General features: G+C 48.3%; 1 protein-coding gene across 1 annotated transcript in view; it reads right to left on the reverse strand.

The window, feature by feature from the left end:
* Positions 1 to 16,993, reverse strand: part of LOC143930993 (solute carrier family 2, facilitated glucose transporter member 3-like) — a 49,946-nt gene extending 32,953 nt beyond the window's left edge. The window contains exons 1-2 of the mRNA XM_077455707.1: positions 16,660 to 16,993; positions 2,795 to 2,893 (exon numbers count right to left, since the gene is read on the reverse strand). Coding sequence (XP_077311833.1) covers positions 2,795 to 2,893; positions 16,660 to 16,674 — 114 coding nt within the window. The 5' untranslated portion in view covers positions 16,675 to 16,993. The remainder of the gene's footprint in view (positions 1 to 2,794; positions 2,894 to 16,659) is intronic.
* Positions 16,994 to 18,177: the final 1,184 nt, after the last annotated feature.

Below are 18,177 nucleotides of genomic sequence, written 5' to 3' on the forward strand. Positions count from 1 at the left end.
CAGCATGACAATGACCCAAAACATACCGCCAAGGCAACAAAGGAGTGGCTCAAGAAGAAGCACATTAATGTCATGGAGTGGCCTAGCCAGTCTCCAGACCTTAATCCTTTAGAAAATGTATGGAGGGAGCGAAACTTCAAGTTGCCAAGAGACAGTCAAGAGACCTTCAGGATTTAGAGAAGATCTGTAAAGAAGAGAGGAGCAAAACCCCTCCTGAGATGTGTGGAAACCTCATCACCACCTTCAAGAAACGTCTGACCTCAGTGATCACCAACAAGGGTTTCTCCACCAACTACTAAGTCATGTTTTGTGAAGGGGGTCAAATACTTATTTTACTCACTGAACTGCAACTCAATTTATAACATTTGTATCCTGTGTGTTTTTTCTGGATTTTTGGTTGATATTCCATCTCTATCATATAAAACACACCTATGATAAAAATGATAGACCCTTCATTTCTTTGTTTCCCTTTAACAAGCAGGAATGTTGCCACAAATCGGGAAAATGTCAGAATTGTGAGTGTAGGACGGGAGGGAACAGTGGAATGTTTTAGAACATGTTGAAGCGAGTTCCCCTGTGCTATGTGTAGCTGAACACGTAGATGGGGGGGGGGGTAGGTCGGTCTTTATGGATCTATAGTACAGGACAAGTTCCAGGACAAGTCTCAGGGATTAAAGAATATGTAAACCCAACATTTCATATTCCTGGTATGTGGCTGCTGTACCATGTACTGGCATGAGAACATCTCCTGTTCTCTTTGTAGCGCTTCCTTTGTGTGAAATCCCTGGTGATCCTGCCAATCCCTCTGCTTTACCCTTAAAAACTGACCACACTAAGCAGGAGAACACAATGTGGTCAGTTCTCTAGCTAGGGAGCCCATAAGCTACCAATACATTTATTCCATCACTAGTGGAGTTTAAAGACCAGGCCCTTTTCTGGCCCTTTTCTTTTTTTTGTTTAGAACTAAAAATCTGTATTTTTTGCTAGAAAAGGGGTTCTAAGTCATTTTAGAAAATGACTTAGAACCTCCAAATATATATCTATATATTTTATATTATATATTATATATATATTATATATATATATATATATATATATATATATATATATATATATATATATATATATATATATAATTCATAAGGTTCTAAGTCATTTTAGAAAATGACTTAGAACCTCCAAATATATATCTATATATTTTATATTATATATTATATATATATATATATATATATATATATATATATATATATATATATATATATATATATATATATATATAATTCATAAGGTTCTAAGTCATTTTAGAAAATGACTTAGAACCTCCAAATATATATCTATATATTTTATATTATATATTATATATATTATATATATATATATATATATATATATATATATATATATATATATATATATAATTCATAAGGTTCTAAGTCATTTTAGAAAATGACTTAGAACCTCCAAATATATATCTATATATTTTATATTATATATTATATATATATATATATATATATATATATATATATATATATATATAATTCATAAGGTTCTAAGTCATTTTAGAAAATGACTTAGAACCTCCAAATATATATCTATATATTTTATATTATATATTATATATATATATATATATATATATATATATATATATATATATATATATATATATATAATTCATAAGGTTCTAAGTCATTTTAGAAAATGACTTAGAACCTCCAAATATATATCTATATATTTTATATTATATATTATATATATATTATATATATATATATATATATATATATATATATATATATATATATATATATATATATATATAATTCATAAGGTTCTAAGTCATTTTAGAAAATGACTTAGAACCTCCAAATATATATCTATATATTATATCTATATATATATAGAAAAAAAATTAACTATATATATATATTTGGAGGTTCTAAGTCATTTTCTAGCAAAAAATATAGTTCTAAACAAAAAGTGCCAGAAAAGGGCCTGGTCCTTAAACTCCACTAGTGATGGAATAAATGTATTTGTAGCTTATGGGGTTGATTTACTAAAAGTGGAGAGTGTAAAATCTGGTGCAGCTGTACATGGGGGCCAATCAGCTTCTAACTTCACCTTCTTCCATTAGGCTTGGAGAATAAAAACTAGAAGCTGATTGGCTACCATGAAGAGCTGCACCAGATTTTACACTCTCCGCTTTCAGTAAATCAACCCCCCATTTCTATCTCTTAGAGCAGGGGGGCCTCAAACTGGCGGCCCTCCGGTTGTTGGGGAACTACAAGTCCCATCATTCCTCCACCTGTGGTAGTCACGCTTGTAACTGTCAGCCTTGCAGTGCCTCATGGGCCTTGTAGTTCCACAACAGCTGGAGGGCCACCAGTTTGAGACTCGTGAGTCTTTGGCTCCACTTGTGACATTTCCCTATAGTAGTTTATGTCTGGCCCCGGCATTAATGTCATTGGGAGAGTTGCTTTGCATGCCTCTGTAATAAAGTGTCATATAAAGAAGCTTAGTAAATGAGGAGAAGCTCTGCTGACTTCCATCATCCAATCATGTGCAAGCAAAAATTCATATTTTTTTAAATTTTTATTCTCCTTGCATGTGATTGGGTATTCTTTGCAAAGTGAAGCTTCCTCTCATTTACTAATCTCTGGAGCAACTGCACTTGCAAAGTGCCTTTAGTAAATCCACCCCCATAGACTCAACAACCCCCCGAGGTCCATCGAACGTCCTCATCGCAATATAAACGGCTTATGAAGAAGGAAAATTCAGAAATCGTCACCTTTTCAGGGGCATTGATCACTCCGGTGTTGTACCCGAACTGCAGGGAGCCGATGGCCGCCACCAAGACCGCGAAGACCAGTGAGCACGTGAGCCTGCCCTGTAGGGAGAGATAGAAGAGACATTTAGGAGTCTAGTTATACTTTAAAAAAAAGCCAACGTACAAATGTCTCAGCATTCGCACAGCCGACATGATGAATCCCCACAATGTGTGTAATTTCTATATTTCCTATGATCGCTAGCTCCATCTAGTGGCCATAATGCGGTATCTTCCTGTTATACTGCAGTCAGGAAAATACTGCATTATGACCACTAGTTGGCAACAGTTATAGAAAATCCTGTATTACACACATTTTCGGGATTATTTATGACAGCTGTACGAATGCTCAAGAATTTTATTTTTATTTATGGACATGTTCTTCGCTATACCTACTGCAAGAGAAGCAAAGAAGGACCCATATCCACATAGACATAATTTCCAGTTCCAATAAAGTTTGTTTCGGGCTCCTAACTGGGAGGCTAACTGGCTCCTGTCTAACGTGGCCCTAGAATGTTAGTCATGTGACTAATCAGTCACATGACACCGGGGAGGGAAAACGGCTAACTGGGCCCAATTTGGACATTTTCACTTCCAAAACATCTGGGGTGCCAAGGTTCGTTATCACTGGCCTAGGCCATCTTTATGTAGAGCAACAATTCCTTTTTTCAGATCCTCAGAGAGTTCTTTGCCATGAGGTGCCATGGTGAACTTCCAGTGACCAGTATGAGAGAGTGAGAGCGAAAACACCAAATTTAACACACCCGCTCCCCATTCACACCTGAGACCTTGTAACACTAACGAGTCACATGACACCGGGGGGAGGGAAAATGGCTAATTAGACCCAATTTGGACATTTTCACTTAGGGGTGTACTGACTTTTGTTGCCAGCGGTTTAGACATTAATGGCTGTGTGTTGAGTTATTTTGAGGGGACAGGAAATTTACACTGTTATACAAGCTGTACACTCACTACTTTACATTGTAGACAAGTGTCATTTCTTCAGTGTTGTCACATGAAAAGATAGAAGAAAAGATTTACAGAAATGTGAGTGAGGGGTGTACTTACTTTTGTCAGACACTGTATGTATGAATGTGAGTTAGGGACCTTAGATTGTAAGCTCCAGGCAGGAGGGCGGGGACTAAAGTGAATGTACAATATATACACTATATTTCCAAAAGTATTGGGACGCCTGCCTTTACACACACATGACTCTTTAATGACCCCCCCAGTCTTGGTCCGGAGGGTTCAGTATTGAGTTGGCTCCGCCCTTTGCAGCTATAACAGCTTCACCTCTTCTGGGAAGGCCGTCCACAAGGTTTAGGAGATGTGTCTATGGGAATGTTTGACCATTCTTCCAGAAGAGCATTTGTGAGGTCAGGCGCTGATGCTGCGTACACACGACCGGACTTTTTGACAGCAAAGGTCCGACGGAACGAATCCATTGGACAATTCGATCGTCTGTGGGCTTCATCGGACCTTTGTTGTCCAAAAAATTTGACGGACTTTAGAAATAGAACGTTTTAAATCTTCCCAGCCGGAACCCCGCCGGACCCCGTTGCTTTCGGGAAGCCCGTTCGTCTGCATGCTGGTCTGACGGACAAAATACGACGCAAGGGCAGCTACAGCTCCTGCCCGCGAGAATGTCTCCAGCGCCATCCTATCGCACTGGTCCTGTACATCTCGCGCTCGCCGCAATAGGAAAAACACATTTTCCTATTGCAGTGAGCGCGAGAGAGAGGCGACAATGTCTCTTAAATTTGGTATGGATTTTAAGGGGAACCCCCTACACCGAAAAACAGCATGGGGGTCCCCCCCCAGCTCCGTACCAGACCCTTATGCTAGCACACAGCCCGGTCAGGAAAGGTGGTGGGGACGAGCGAGGGCCCCCCCCCGAACTGTACCAGGCCGCATGCCCTCAACATGGGGGGGTGCTTTGGGGAAGGGGGCACCCCGCGGCCCACCCCCACCCCAAAGCAACTTGTCCCCATGTTGATGAGGACAAGGGCCTCTTCCTGACATCCCTGGCCGTTGGTTGCCAGGGTCTGCGGGCGGGGGGGCTTATCGGAATCATTATTAAAGGGGGCCCCCAGATCCTGGCCCCCCACCCTATGTGAATAAGTATGGGGTACATTGTACCCCTACCCACTCACCTGGGGGGGAAAAAAGTGTCAAGAAAAAAACACACTACACAGGTTTTTAAAGTAGTTTATTAGGCAGCTCTGGGGTCTCTTCCGTCTTCGGGGGTCTTCCGACTCCTCCGCTCTCTTCTCCCACTCTCCGGCCTTCTCTCCCAATCTCCGGTTCTTCTCCCGCTCTCCGGCCTTCTCTCCCAATCTCCGGTTCTTCTACCACTCTCCGGCCTTCTCTCCCAGTCTCCGGTTCTTCTCCCGCTCTCCACTCTCTTCTCCCACTCTCCGGCCTTCTCTCCCAGTCTCCGGTTCTTCTCCCGCTCTCCAGCCTCTTCTCTTGCTCTCCAGCCTCTTCTCCCACTCTCCAGCCTCTTCTCCCGCTCTCTGGCCTTCTCTCCCAGTCTCCGGTTCTTCTCCTGCTCTCCACTCTCTTCTCCCGCTCTCCGGCCTTCTCTCCCAGTCTCCGGTTCTTCTCCTGCTCTCCACTCTCTTCTCCCGCTCTCCGGCCTTCTCTCCCAGTCTCCGGCTTCTTCTCCCGCTCTCCACTCTCTTCTCCCGCTCTCCGGCCTTCTCTCCCAGTCTCCGGTTCTTCTCCTGCTCTCCAGCCTCTTCTCTCGCTCTCCAGCCTCTTCTCCCGCTCTCCAGCCTCTTCTCCCGCTCTCTGGCCTTCTCTCTCAGTCTCCGGTTCTTCTCCCGCTCTCCGGCCTCTTCTCCCACTCTCCGGCCTCTTCTCCCGGGCTCCTCTGCTATCTTCTGCTCTTTTGCTGCTTTTTTGCTAGTGGTGGCCCGGTGTTTTCCGTCATCTTCTTCCCTCCAGTCTTCTTCCGATGTTGACACGGCGCTCTCTCCCGCTGCAGGGCCGTGTGCACGGTGCGCTACAACTTATATAGGGGTGGGGCGGGGTCACCGGGTGATGTCACCTGGTGACCCCGCCCCTTATGACGTCACAGTCCTGGGGCATGCTGGGGCGGGGTCACCGAGTTACGTCACCTGGCGACCCCGCTCATGCCTATATAAGTTGAGAGAGCGGGAGAAGAACCGGAGAACGGGAGAGAAGGCCGGAGAGCAGGAGAAGAGAGCGGAGGAGTCGGAAGAGACCCCCGAAGATGGAAGAGAACGTTGGAGCCGCCTAATAAACTACTTTAAAAACCTGTGTAGTGTGTTTTTTCATTGACACTTTTTCCCCTGTGTGAATGGGTAGGGGTACGACGTACCCCATACTTATTTACATAGAATAGTAGGGGGCCAGGATCTGGGGGGCCCTCTTATTAAAGGGGGCTCCTGGATTCCGATAAGCCCCCATCAGATCCTGACAACCAACGGCCAGGGTTGTCGGGAAGAGGCCCTTGTCCTCATCAACATGGGGACAAGGTGCTTTGGGGTGGTGCCCCCTTCCCCAAAGCACCCACCCACCATGTTTAGGGCATGCGGCCTGGTACGGTTCGAGGGGGGAGGGGCCCTCGCTCGTCCCCACCCCCGGCCGGGCTGCGTGCTCAGATAAGGGCCTGGTATGGACCTTGGGGGGACCCCCACGCCGTTCTTCGGCACAGGGGTTACCCTTAAAACCTGTACCAGGCGCCGGGGCTCGCAAGGTGTCAATCTCGCCGATAAAAGCGGTGAGATTGACTTCCTTTTCTAGTCCCGCCGTAACTCATCACGTTCAAAATGAACGGACTTTAGTCCGTGCGCGGGCAACATTTCAGATGCCATCCATTCGAATGCCACCTAAAAACGCGGTGCAGGTCTCCCGCAATTGTAGCACGATAAAAGCGCATCGTTTGAAGCGTGTCGCTCCCCAAAAGAAGCTCCTAAACTTTTTTTTTACATTTTTTTTGGGCAACAAGCTTCACACGATGCGGTCTACCGCAATTGCAGCGCGATTTATTGGCAGCAGAATCGCACCAGGTTTTTAGCTTGCCGTTCAAACCGATGGTATTTGAAATGTGTGTTGTGCGATTTGCCATTCACACCTGGGCGTTTTGAAATCTCGGGCAGATTCGCAGCTATTCTGCTTGCGATTTGATAAAAAGCCCGTGCGTGGATGCAGCTTATAAGCAATCAAAACTGTGCGTATTTGACTTCAATGGAGAAGCTGAAGAAAAGCATGTAGTGCGTTTTTGCCCACCCCCCCCCCCCCCTCCTCTGATTTTACCATAATTGCATTTTTAATCCACCCAACAACAAATTGGGCAAAGAAATAAAAAAGCATAAAAAAAGCAAAACTCAAAATACATCAAAAAATGTGTGAAAAATGCATCAAAAACGCACGGTGCAAAAAGCACTGCACAAACGGATCAAAACTGCATAGGTGTAAACTGGGCCTTAACCACCTCCCACCCAGCCTATAGCAGAATGACGGCCGGGCGGTGGTTTCCGTTATCCGCCTTTCAGGATAACAGCCGGCGCGCGCCCGTCCGTGCCCGCCTTTCAGTGCCTATCAGTGCCGCCTATCAGTGCCCATCAGTGCTGCATATTAGTGCCCATCAGTGCCACCTCATCAGTGCCCATCAGCATAGCTTCCAACTATCCCTGATTTGGAGGGACTGTCCCTGATTTGGAGTAATGTCCCTCTGTCCCTCATTCCTCCTCATTTGTCCCTCATCTTGGTCTGATCTGTATAGTTCTATATAAAATACATCCCAGTGCTGAACCTTTCATCCAAATTCTACATTTTCTGCATTTGTACATTTTAAAAGCCAATACAAAGGAATAGTGGTGGTAAAAAAAAAGCCCTTGTGGATTTAATTAACCTTTTTTTTTTGGTGGTTAATTTTCCATTAAGGGGGTGTGGCTGGTGGCGTGTCCTATGCCTACATACGTTTGCTAGTAGGTGTCCCTCATTCCCATCTCTAAATGTTGGGAGGTATGCCATCAGTGCCGCCTTATCAGTGCCAATCAGTGGCACCTTATCAGTGCCCACCGGTGCCGCCTTATCAGTGCCCATCAGTGTCACCTCATAGGCGCCATCTCATCAGTGCCCATCAGTGTCACCTCATAGATGCCATCTCATTAGGGCCCATCATTGCTGCCTTATCAGTGCCCATCAGTGTCTCCTCGTCAGTGTCGCCTTATCAGTGCCCATCAGTGTCACCTCATAGGCGCCATCTCATCAGTGCCCATCAGTGCCACCTTATTGGTGCCCATCAGTGTCACCTCATCAGTGGCGCCTTATCAGTGCCCATCGGTGCCACCTCATCAGTACCACCTTATCAGTGGCCATCAGTGTCACCTCATAGGCACCATCTCATCAGTGCCACCTTATCAGTGTCGCCTTATCAGTGCCCATCAGTGTCACCTCATAGACGCCATCTCATCAGTGCCCATCAGTATCACCTCATAGGCGCCATCTCATCAGTGCCCATCAGTGTCACCTCATAGGCGCCATCTCATCAGTGCCCATCACTGCTCCCTTATCAGCGCCCATCAGTGTCACCTAATCAGTCCCGCCTTATCAGTGCCCATCAGTGTCACCTCATAGGCGCCATCTCATCAGTGCCACCTTATTGGTGCCATCAGTGTCACCTCATCAGTGCCGCCTTATCAGTGCCAATCAGTGGCGCCTTATCAGTGCCCATTGGTGCCACCTTATCAGTGCCCATCAGTGTCCCCTCATAGGCGCCAGCTCATCAGTGCTGCCTTATCAGTGCCCATCAGTGTCACCTCATAAGCGCCATCTCATCAGTACCCATCAGTGTCACCTCATAGGCGCCGTCTCATCAGTGCCCATCACTGCTCCCTTATCAGTGCCCATCAGTGTCACCTCATAGGCGCCATCTCATCAGTGCCCATCAGTGTCACCTCATAGGCGCCATCTCATCAGTGCCCATCACTGCCCCCTTATCAGTGCCCATCAGTGTCACCTCATCAGTGCCGCCTTATCAGTGCCCATCGGTGTCACCTCATAGGTGCCATCTCATCAGTGCTACTTTATCAGTACCCATCAGTGTCACCTCATAGGAGCCATCTCATCACTGCCGCCTTATCAGTGCCCATCAGTGTCACCTCATAGGCGCCATCTCATCAGTGCCCATCAGTGTCACCTCATAGGTGCCATCTCATCAGTGCCCATCACTGCCCCCTTATCAGTGCCCATTAGTGTCACCTCATCAGTACCGCCTCATCAGTGCCCATCGGTGTCACCTCATAGGCACCATCTCATCAGTGCCGCTTTATCGGTGCCCATCAGTGTCATCTCATCAGTGCCGCCTTATCAATGCCCATCAGTGTCACCTCACAGGCGCCATCTCATCAGTGCCCATCACTGCCCCCTTATCAGTGCCCATCAGTGAAGAATAAAACTTACTTATTACAAAATTTTATAACAGAAACTAAGAAACTTTTTTTTTTCAAAAAAAAATTTTTGCTCAAAAAATAAAAAACCCCAGCAAGTGATCCAATAGCACCAAAATAAAGCTCTATTTGTGGGAACGAAATGATAAAAAATGTCACATGGGTACAGGGCAGCATGTCCGCGTAATTGTCATTCAAAGTGTGACAGCGCTGAAAGCTGAAAATTGGCCTGGGCAGCAAGGGGGGGGGGGGGGAGTACCCGGTATTGAAGGGGTTAAAGAGACCCTGTCACCAGACCAATCATTTCACGAACGATCCAGTAGATTTATATGATGTATTCCCACCACTGGGTGGCGCTATAGGTGTACATTTCAAATCTTGAAGTTTGGCAGCACATCATGAAGTATGTGAAAGTCTATTTGGATTACAATTCTATATTTGTTTTGCTGGTCGGATTGCGAGTGTCGCCATCAGCAGCAATGGGCATGTTTGTGGCACCAGCTCGATCCCTACTACAGATCCCATTGTTACCCCTATTTACCTTTTATTACTCATGTATGGAGCCCTGGCACAGAGAACATGAAATCACTCGCATAGGAGCTCACAATCTAATGCACTGCTAGCTACACATAGGGAGTGTTTTGCTACACCCAGTTTTGGGTACAGCCCAGGTCACCTTCCAACCCCACACAGGAGGGAATTGTGGGGATTGAACCCCCTTATAGCTGCATGCCACCACTTGGCAGCCTTGCTAATGCGTACTGCTATTACTGCCCATGTTGTATATACAATCACTGACCACTTTGTTAGGTACACCTCTTCCATGGCTTGGAGAACACAAATTGCTAATCAGCCAATCACACGGCAGCAACTCAATGCATTTAGACATCTATACGTGGTGAAGACGACTTGGCGAGCATCAGAATGGGAGAAGAAAGGGGATCTGGGTGACTTTGAACGTGGCATGGGTTGTTGGTGGCAGACGGGCCGGTCTGAGTATCGGGATTACAGAGAATGGTGAGAAAAAGAGAAAATATCCAGTGAGCGGCAGTTGTGTGGAGGAAAATGCCTTGTTGAGGTCAGAGGAGAATGGTCAGACTGGTTCCAGAGGATAGAAAGACAAGACAACAGGAACTCCAATAACCTCTCGTTACACCCAAGGTATGTAGAATACCATCTCTGAACACACAACACATCCAACCTTGAAGCAGATGGGCTACAGCAGCAGAAGACCACACCGGGTGCCACTCCTGTCAGCTAAGAACAGGAAGCTGAGGCTACAATTGGCACAGGATCACCAACATTGGTCAATAGAAGATTGGAAAAACGTTGCCTGGTCTGATGAGTCTGGATTTCAGCTCTGACATTCAGATGGTGGGGCCAGAATTTGGCGCATTGATCCATCCTGCCTTGTATCACCGGTTCAGGCTGGTGGTGGGGGTGTAATGGTGTGGGGGATGGGGTATCACCGGTTCAGGCTGGTGGTGGGGGTGTAATGGTGTGGAGGATGGGGTATCACCGGTTCAGGCTGGTGGTGGGGGTGTAATGGTGTGGGGGATGGGGTATCACCGGTTCAGGCTGGTGGGGGGGGGTGTAATGGTGTGGAGGATGGGGTATCACCGGTTCAGGCTGGTGGTGGGGGTGTAATGGTGTGGGGGATGGGGTATCACCGGTTCAGGCTGGTGGTGGGGGTGTAATGGTGTGGGGGATGGGGTATCACCGGTTCAGGCTGGTGGTGGGGGTGTAATGGTGTGGGGGATGGGGTATCACTGGTTCAGGCTGGTGGTGGGGATGTAATGGTGTGGGGGATGAGGTATCACCGGTTCAGGCTGGTGGTGGGGGTGTAATGGTGTGGGGGATGGGGTATCACCGGTTCAGGCTGGTGGTGGGGGTGTAATGGTGTGGGGGATGGGATATCACTGGTTCAGGCTGGTGGTGGGGGTGTAATGGTGTGGGGGATGAGGTATCACCGGTTCAGGCTGGTGGTGGGGGGTGTAATGGTGTGGGGGATGGGGTATCACTGGTTCAGGCTGGTGGTGGGGGTGTAATGGTGTGGAGGATGGGGTATCACTGGTTCAGGCTGGTGGTGGGGGTGTAATGGTGTGGAGGATGGGGTATCACCGGTTCAGGCTGGTGGTGGGGGTGTAATGGTGTGGGGGATGGGGTATCACTGGTTCAGGCTGGTGGTGGGGGTGTAATGGTGTGGGGGATGGGGTATCACCGGTTCAGGCTGGTGGTGGGGGTGTAATGGTGTGGAGGATTGGGTATCGCTGGTTCAGGCTGGTGGTGGGGGTGTAATGGTGTGGGGGATGGGATATCACCGGTTCAGGCTGGTGGTGGGGGTGTAATGGTGTGGAGGATGGGGTATCGCTGGTTCAGGCTGGTGGTGGGGGTGTAATGGTGTGGAGGATGGGGTATCGCTGGTTCAGGCTGGTGGTGGGGGTGTAATGGTGTGGGGGATGGGGTATCACCGGTTCAGGCTGGTGGTGGGGGTGTAATGGTGTGGGGGATGGGGTATCACCGGTTCAGGCTGGTGGTGGGGGTGTAATGGTGTGGGGGATGGGGTATCACCGGTTCAGGCTGGTGGTGGGGGTGTAATGGTGTGGAGGATGGGGTATCACCGGTTCAGGCTGGTGGTGGGGGTGTAATGGTGTGGGGGATGGGGTATCACCGGTTCAGGCTGGTGGTGGGGGTGTAATGGTGTGGGGGATGGGGTATCACCGGTTCAGGCTGGTGGTGGGGGTGTAATGGTGTGGGGGATGGGGTATCACCGGTTCAGGCTGGTGGTGGGGGTGTAATGGTGTGGGGGATGGGGTATCACCGGTTCAGGCTGGTGGTGGGGGTGTAATGGTGTGGGGGATGGGGTATCACCGGTTCAGGCTGGTGGTGGGGGGTGTAATGGTGTGGGGGATGGGGTATCACCAGTTCAGGCTGGTGGTGATGGTGTAATGGTGTGGAGGATGGGGTGTCCCCATCTTCTGATGGCTCCTCCCAGCAGGATAATGCCCCATGTCACAAAGCTCCAATCATCTCACCACTGGACAATGAGGTCCCTGTCCTCCAATGGCCTCCACACTCACCACATCTCATCCAATAGAGGACCTTTGGGATGTGATGGAACGGGAGATTCGGCATCATGGATGTGCAGCTGAAAAATCTGCAGCAACTGTGTGATGTTATCATGTCACTATGGAGCAAAATCTCTGAGGAACGTTTCCAACACCTTGTTGTATCTACGCCACCAAGAATGAAGGCAAAAGGTGTACCTAATAAAGTGTCTGGTGAGTGTAGAAGCTCCTTATTGGTCCTCTGTGATTGGTTCACGACTTTCACTGCAGGACCCCAAACAAGTGTTTCCACAATGTGAGCCCTGATGAAAGAGGTCTTGGCAGCCCCTGAAATGTGTTGGCTTATATTTCAGACTTCTCCCTTACATCAGAGTCTGCAGAGTCCCCCCTTACAGTGAAAGGGAACTCTGCAAGTTCAGATGTAAAGGGGGAACTCTGTGGACCCTGATGTAAAGGGGCACTCTATGGACCCTGATGTAAAGGGGAACTCTATGGACCCTGATGTAAAGGGGAACTCTATGGACTCTGATGTAAAGGGGAATTCTGCGGCTCTGATGTAAAGGGGAACTCTGCGGCTCTGATGTAAAGGGGAACTCTGTGGACTATGATGTAAAGGGGAACTCTGTGGACTCTGATGTAAAGAGGGAACTCTGTGGACTCTGATGTAAAGGGGAACTCTGTGGACTCTGATGTAAAGGGGAACTCTGTGGACCCTAATGTAAAGGGGAACTCTGCGGCTCTGATGTAAAGGGGAACTCTGGGGCTCTGATGTAAAGGGGAACTCTGTGGACCCTGATGTAAAGGGAAACTCTGCAGCTCTGATGTAAAGGGGGGACTCTGTGGACTCTGATGTAAAGGGGAACTCTGCGGCTCTGATGTAAAGGGGGGACTCTGTGGACTCTGATGTAAAGGGAAACTCTGCAGCTCTGATGTAAAGGGGGAACTCTGTGGACTCTGATGTAAAGGGGAACTTTGTGGACCCTGATGTAAAGGGGAACTCTGCGGCTCTGATGTAAAGGGGAACTCTATGGACCCTGATGTAAAGGGGAACTCTGGGGCTCTGATGTAAAGGGGAACTCTGCGGCTCTGATGTAAAGGGGAACTCTGTGGACTCTGATGTAAAGGAGAACTCTATGGACCCTGATGTAAAGGGGAACTCTATGGACCCTGATGTAAAGGGGAACTCTGGGACTCTGATGTAAAGGGGAACTCTATGGACCCTGATGTAAAGGAGAACTCTATGGACCCTGATGTAAAGGGGAACTCTATGGACCCTGATGTAAAGGAAACTCTGCAGCTCTGATGTAAAGGGGGAACTCTGTGGACTCTGATGTAAAGGGGAACTCTGCGGCTCTGATGTAAAGGGGGAACTCTGTGGACTCTGATGTAAAGGGGAACTTTGTGGACCCTGATGTAAAGGGGAACTTTGTGGACCCTGATGTAAAGGGGAACTTTGTGGACCCTGATGTAAAGGGGAACTCTGCGGCTCTGATGTAAAGGGGAACTCTGGGGCTCTGATGTAAAGGGGAACTCTATGGACCCTGATGTAAAGGGGAACTCTGCGGCTCTGATGTAAAGGGGGAACTCTGTGGACTCTGATGTAAAGGGGAACTCTGCGGCTCTGATGTAGAGGGGAACTCTATGGACCCTGATGTAAAGGGGAACTCTGCGGCTCTGATGTAAAGGGGGAACTCTGTGGACTCTGATGTAAAGGGGAACTCTGCGGCTCTGATGTAAAGGGGGAACTCTGCGGCTCTGATGTAAAGGGGGAACTCTGTGGACTCTGATGTAAAGGGGGAACTCTGTGGACTCTGATGTAAAGGGGGAACTCTGTGGATTCTGATGTAAAGGGGAACTCTGTGGACTCTGATGTAAAGGGGGACTCTTGTGATTAACTTCATATGATTAGAAATGTTATTTAATAGCAATCTATGCAGAGTTTATCTGGGCAAACTATGAAAAAACATTGCTGTGCGTTGCTGAAGTGTTCGGATTTGACGTGAAGAAAAGGTGGCAGCCCTGAGGGGGCGGCGCCCGTGGAAATCTTTATCTCTGCAGCTACCTGTAGGGATCTTCTATATACAATCCTAGGCTGGTGAGCAATCCACCGACTACCGGGAAATCAGTGGAAGTAGCCACAGCTCAAGTAGAAAAGCCCGTCCCCTGCCAGCATGCTGCAGAGAAGGAGTCTTGCTCTCTGTATGGAAGCAGTGGTCTCTCCGCAGAGAATCAACACGCCTCCTGATGAGCTTCAGTTAAACGCGTATAACATGCGTTATTATTACAGTTACATTGTAGGTGAGGTTGAAAAAAAGACACAAGTCCATCAAGTCCAACTGAACATGATATGACTGAGAACAGCAGAGAAAGAACTTCAATAAACAAAGCAAAGAAAACTTGAGCCCACCAGAGTCCCCATCAGGGCCTCTTTATATCAGAGTCCCCCATCAAAGTCCCCCTTTACATTGCATTCCTACTTACAACTGAGTTACCCCATATCCAAGTCCCCTATACATCAGAGTCCCCCTTTGCATCAGAGCCCCTTCACATCAGCAACCCTTTCAGAGCCCCCCTATAACAGAGACCCCAAAAAGACCCCCTTACATCTTTGTCACCTGATTATCAGATCCCCCCCCCTTACATTGAGTTTCCGATCAAAGCCCCCTCATATCAGAGTACCCATCAGAGTCCCCCCTAACATCTGGGTCCCCATCAGATCCCCCATTACATTTGAGTCCCCCTTACATCGAAGTAACCCCTTAGATCCAAGTCCCTCATACATCAAAGTCTCCCTTTACTTTAGGGTCCCCATCAGATCCCCCCCACTACATCAGGAGACTTGTCAAAGACCCCTTTATATCAGGGTCCCCATCAGATCCCCCCACTACATCAGGGGACCCATCAAATACCCCTTTATATCAGGGTCCCAATCAGATCCCCCCCCCCACTACATCAGGGGACCCATCAAAGACCCCTTTATATCAGGGTCCCAATCAGATCCCCCCCCACTACATCAGGGGACCCATCAAAGACCCCTTTATATCAGGGTCCCCATCAGATCCCCCCCACTACATCAAGGGTCCCATCAATGACCCCTTTACATCAGGGTTCCCATCAGATCCCCCCACTATATCAGGGGACTCGTCAAAGACCCCTTAATATTAGGGTTCCCATCAGATCCCCCCCACTACATCAGGGGACCCATCAAAGACCCCTTTACATCAGGGTCCCCATCAGACCCTCCCCCACTACATCAGGGGACACATCAAAGACCCCTTTACATCAGGGTCTCCATCAGACCCTCCCCCCACTACATCAGGGGAATCGTCAAAGATCCCTTTATATTAGGGTACCCATCAGACCCCCCCCCACTACATCTGGGTCCCCATCAGAGCCCCCATTACATTTGAGTCCTCCTTACATCGGAGTCACCCCTTAGATCCAAGTCCCTCATACATCAAAGTCTCCCTTTACTTTAGAGTCCCCATCAGATCCCCCCACTACATCAGGGGACCCATCAAACACCCCTTTATATCAGGGTCCCCATCAGATACCCCCCACTACATCAGGGGACTTGTCAAAGACCCCTTTATATCGGGGTCCCCATCAGATCCCCCCACTATATCAGGGGACTTGTCAAAGACCCCTTTATATCAGGGTCCCCATCAGATCCCCCCACTACATCAGGAGACTCATCAAAGACCCCTTTATATCAGGGTCCCCATCAGATCCCCCCCCACTACATCAGGGGACTTGTCAAAGACTCTTTTATATCAGGGTCCCCATCAGATCCCCCCACTACATCAGGGGACTTGTCAAAGACCCCTTTATATCAGGGTCCCCATCAGATCCCCCCCACTACATCAGGAGACTCGTCAAAGACCCCTTTATATCAGTGTCCCCATCAGATCCCCCCCACTACATCATGAGACTTGTCAAAGACCCCTTTATATCAGGATCCCCATCAGATCCCCCCACTACATCAAAGGAACCATAAAAGATCCCTTTACATCAGGGTCCCTATCAGATCCCCCCCCCCACTACATCAGGATTTCCATCAGATCCCCCCACTATATCAGGGGACCCATCAAAGACCCCTTTATATCAGAGTCCCACCTTTTTTCATCAGGGGGCCGGATAAAATCTTGCAGTGGGCGCGGAGCCCCCCGCGACAAAAACAACGAGAACCCAATGGAAGTACATGTGTGTCAGGCGTCATTTATAATGTAACAACAAGTTACATTTGTCTTTGCAGTGATCCCGCCACGCCGCTCACCAGCGAAGCCCTAAACTGCTTTGAAATGTTCTGCAAGGAGGGTCAGAGAAGCCCGCGGCGTACCTTTGTGGGATCCATCGCGCCGATCGATGCCCTCCGAGGGTTAACTCACAATCTTGCAGAGCAATCCAGTACAATGTGTGGGCAAGTCGCGTCCTGTCCCCGGCGTCTTGTCCCCGGCGTCTTGTCCCCGGCGTCCTGTCCCCGGCGTCCTGTCCCCGGCACTCCAGATGTTTCCCAACCTTCTTCTGTATTATTTGTGATCCTTTCGATGCCCTGCGGAGAACGCTCTTCTGCGTTGTGTTCTGACTGCCCGGCACGGGGAGGGCGTATAACCCAGAGTCTTATATCTGCCAACCTGCTTGTTTCAACATTCGTGGAGATTGCAACCGCCTCTCTCATTACTTCAATCAGTCATCACTTCCACTAACACCCCCCTCCCACCCCCCAGACACGTCACAGCAACCTAGGTCAAAAACACAAGTATTAAAAAGGAAATCCAATACACAGTATCTGACAAAAGTAAGTACACCCCTCACCTTTCTGTAAATATTCTATTCTATCTTTTCATGTGACAACACTGAAGAAATGACACTTGTCTACAATGTAAAGTAGTGAGTGTACAGCTTGTATAACAGTGTAAATTTCCTGTCCCCTCAAAATAACTCAACACACAGCCATTAATGTCTAAACCGCTGGCAGCAAAAGTCAGTACGCCCCCCTAAGTGAAAATGTCCAAATTGCGCCCAATTTGCCATTTTCCTTTCCCCCTTGGTGTCATGTGACTCGTTAGCGTTACAAGGTCTCAGGTGTGAGCAGGTGTGTTAAATTTGGTGTTATCGCTCTCACTCTCTCATACTGGTCACTGGAAGTACAACATGGCACCTCGTGGCAAAGAACTCTATAAAGGATCTGAAAAAAAAAAAAAAAAAAAAACAATTGTTGCTCTACATAAAGATGGCCTAGGCCAGGCGTTCTCAACCTTTTAACGCTAGAGGAACCCCAAAAATAATTTTCATGTCTCGGGGGAACCCTTACTAAAGCCAAATCATCAGGGTTCAAATAGGAACGACGCTCCTTATATTGGTGGTCAAGAGGAGGAATGTCCCTCTTTAAAGTGGTTGTAAACCCTTACAAACCGCTTTGACCTACAGGTAAGCCTAGATTAAGGCTTACCTGTAGGTCCAAGAAATATCTCCTAAACCTATATGGTTTAGGAGATATTTGCCCGAAAACGGGCACCGCTGTCTACGGCGCATGCGCTGTAGACAGCGGCGCGCAGGCGCACTGAGCGACGGAGCTGCCGCGCGTGTCGGCTCCAGTGCGCATGCTCGGGAGTGACGTCATCACGGCTTCACCGAATGACAGCGGCGGAGCTGCGAGACCCACCAAGAAGATGGATGCTCCGGACTACAGGGGACAGCGGTGACATCGCTGGCTCCTGTGTCAGGTAAGTGACACATAATGGGTTACTATGCGATGCGATGCAATGCGATGCATAGTAGTCCATTATGCTTTGCAGGGAATCAAAGAGGAAGTAAACTCATCAGGGTTTACTTCCTCTTTAAGTGCTCTTCACAA

The sequence above is a fragment of the Lithobates pipiens genome, unplaced genomic scaffold, assembly GCF_037356315.1.
Source record: "Lithobates pipiens isolate NorthernLeopardFrog02 unplaced genomic scaffold, aLitPip1_a1.2 Scaffold_25, whole genome shotgun sequence".
In the NCBI taxonomy this organism is placed as follows: domain Eukaryota; kingdom Metazoa; phylum Chordata; class Amphibia; order Anura; family Ranidae; genus Lithobates; species Lithobates pipiens.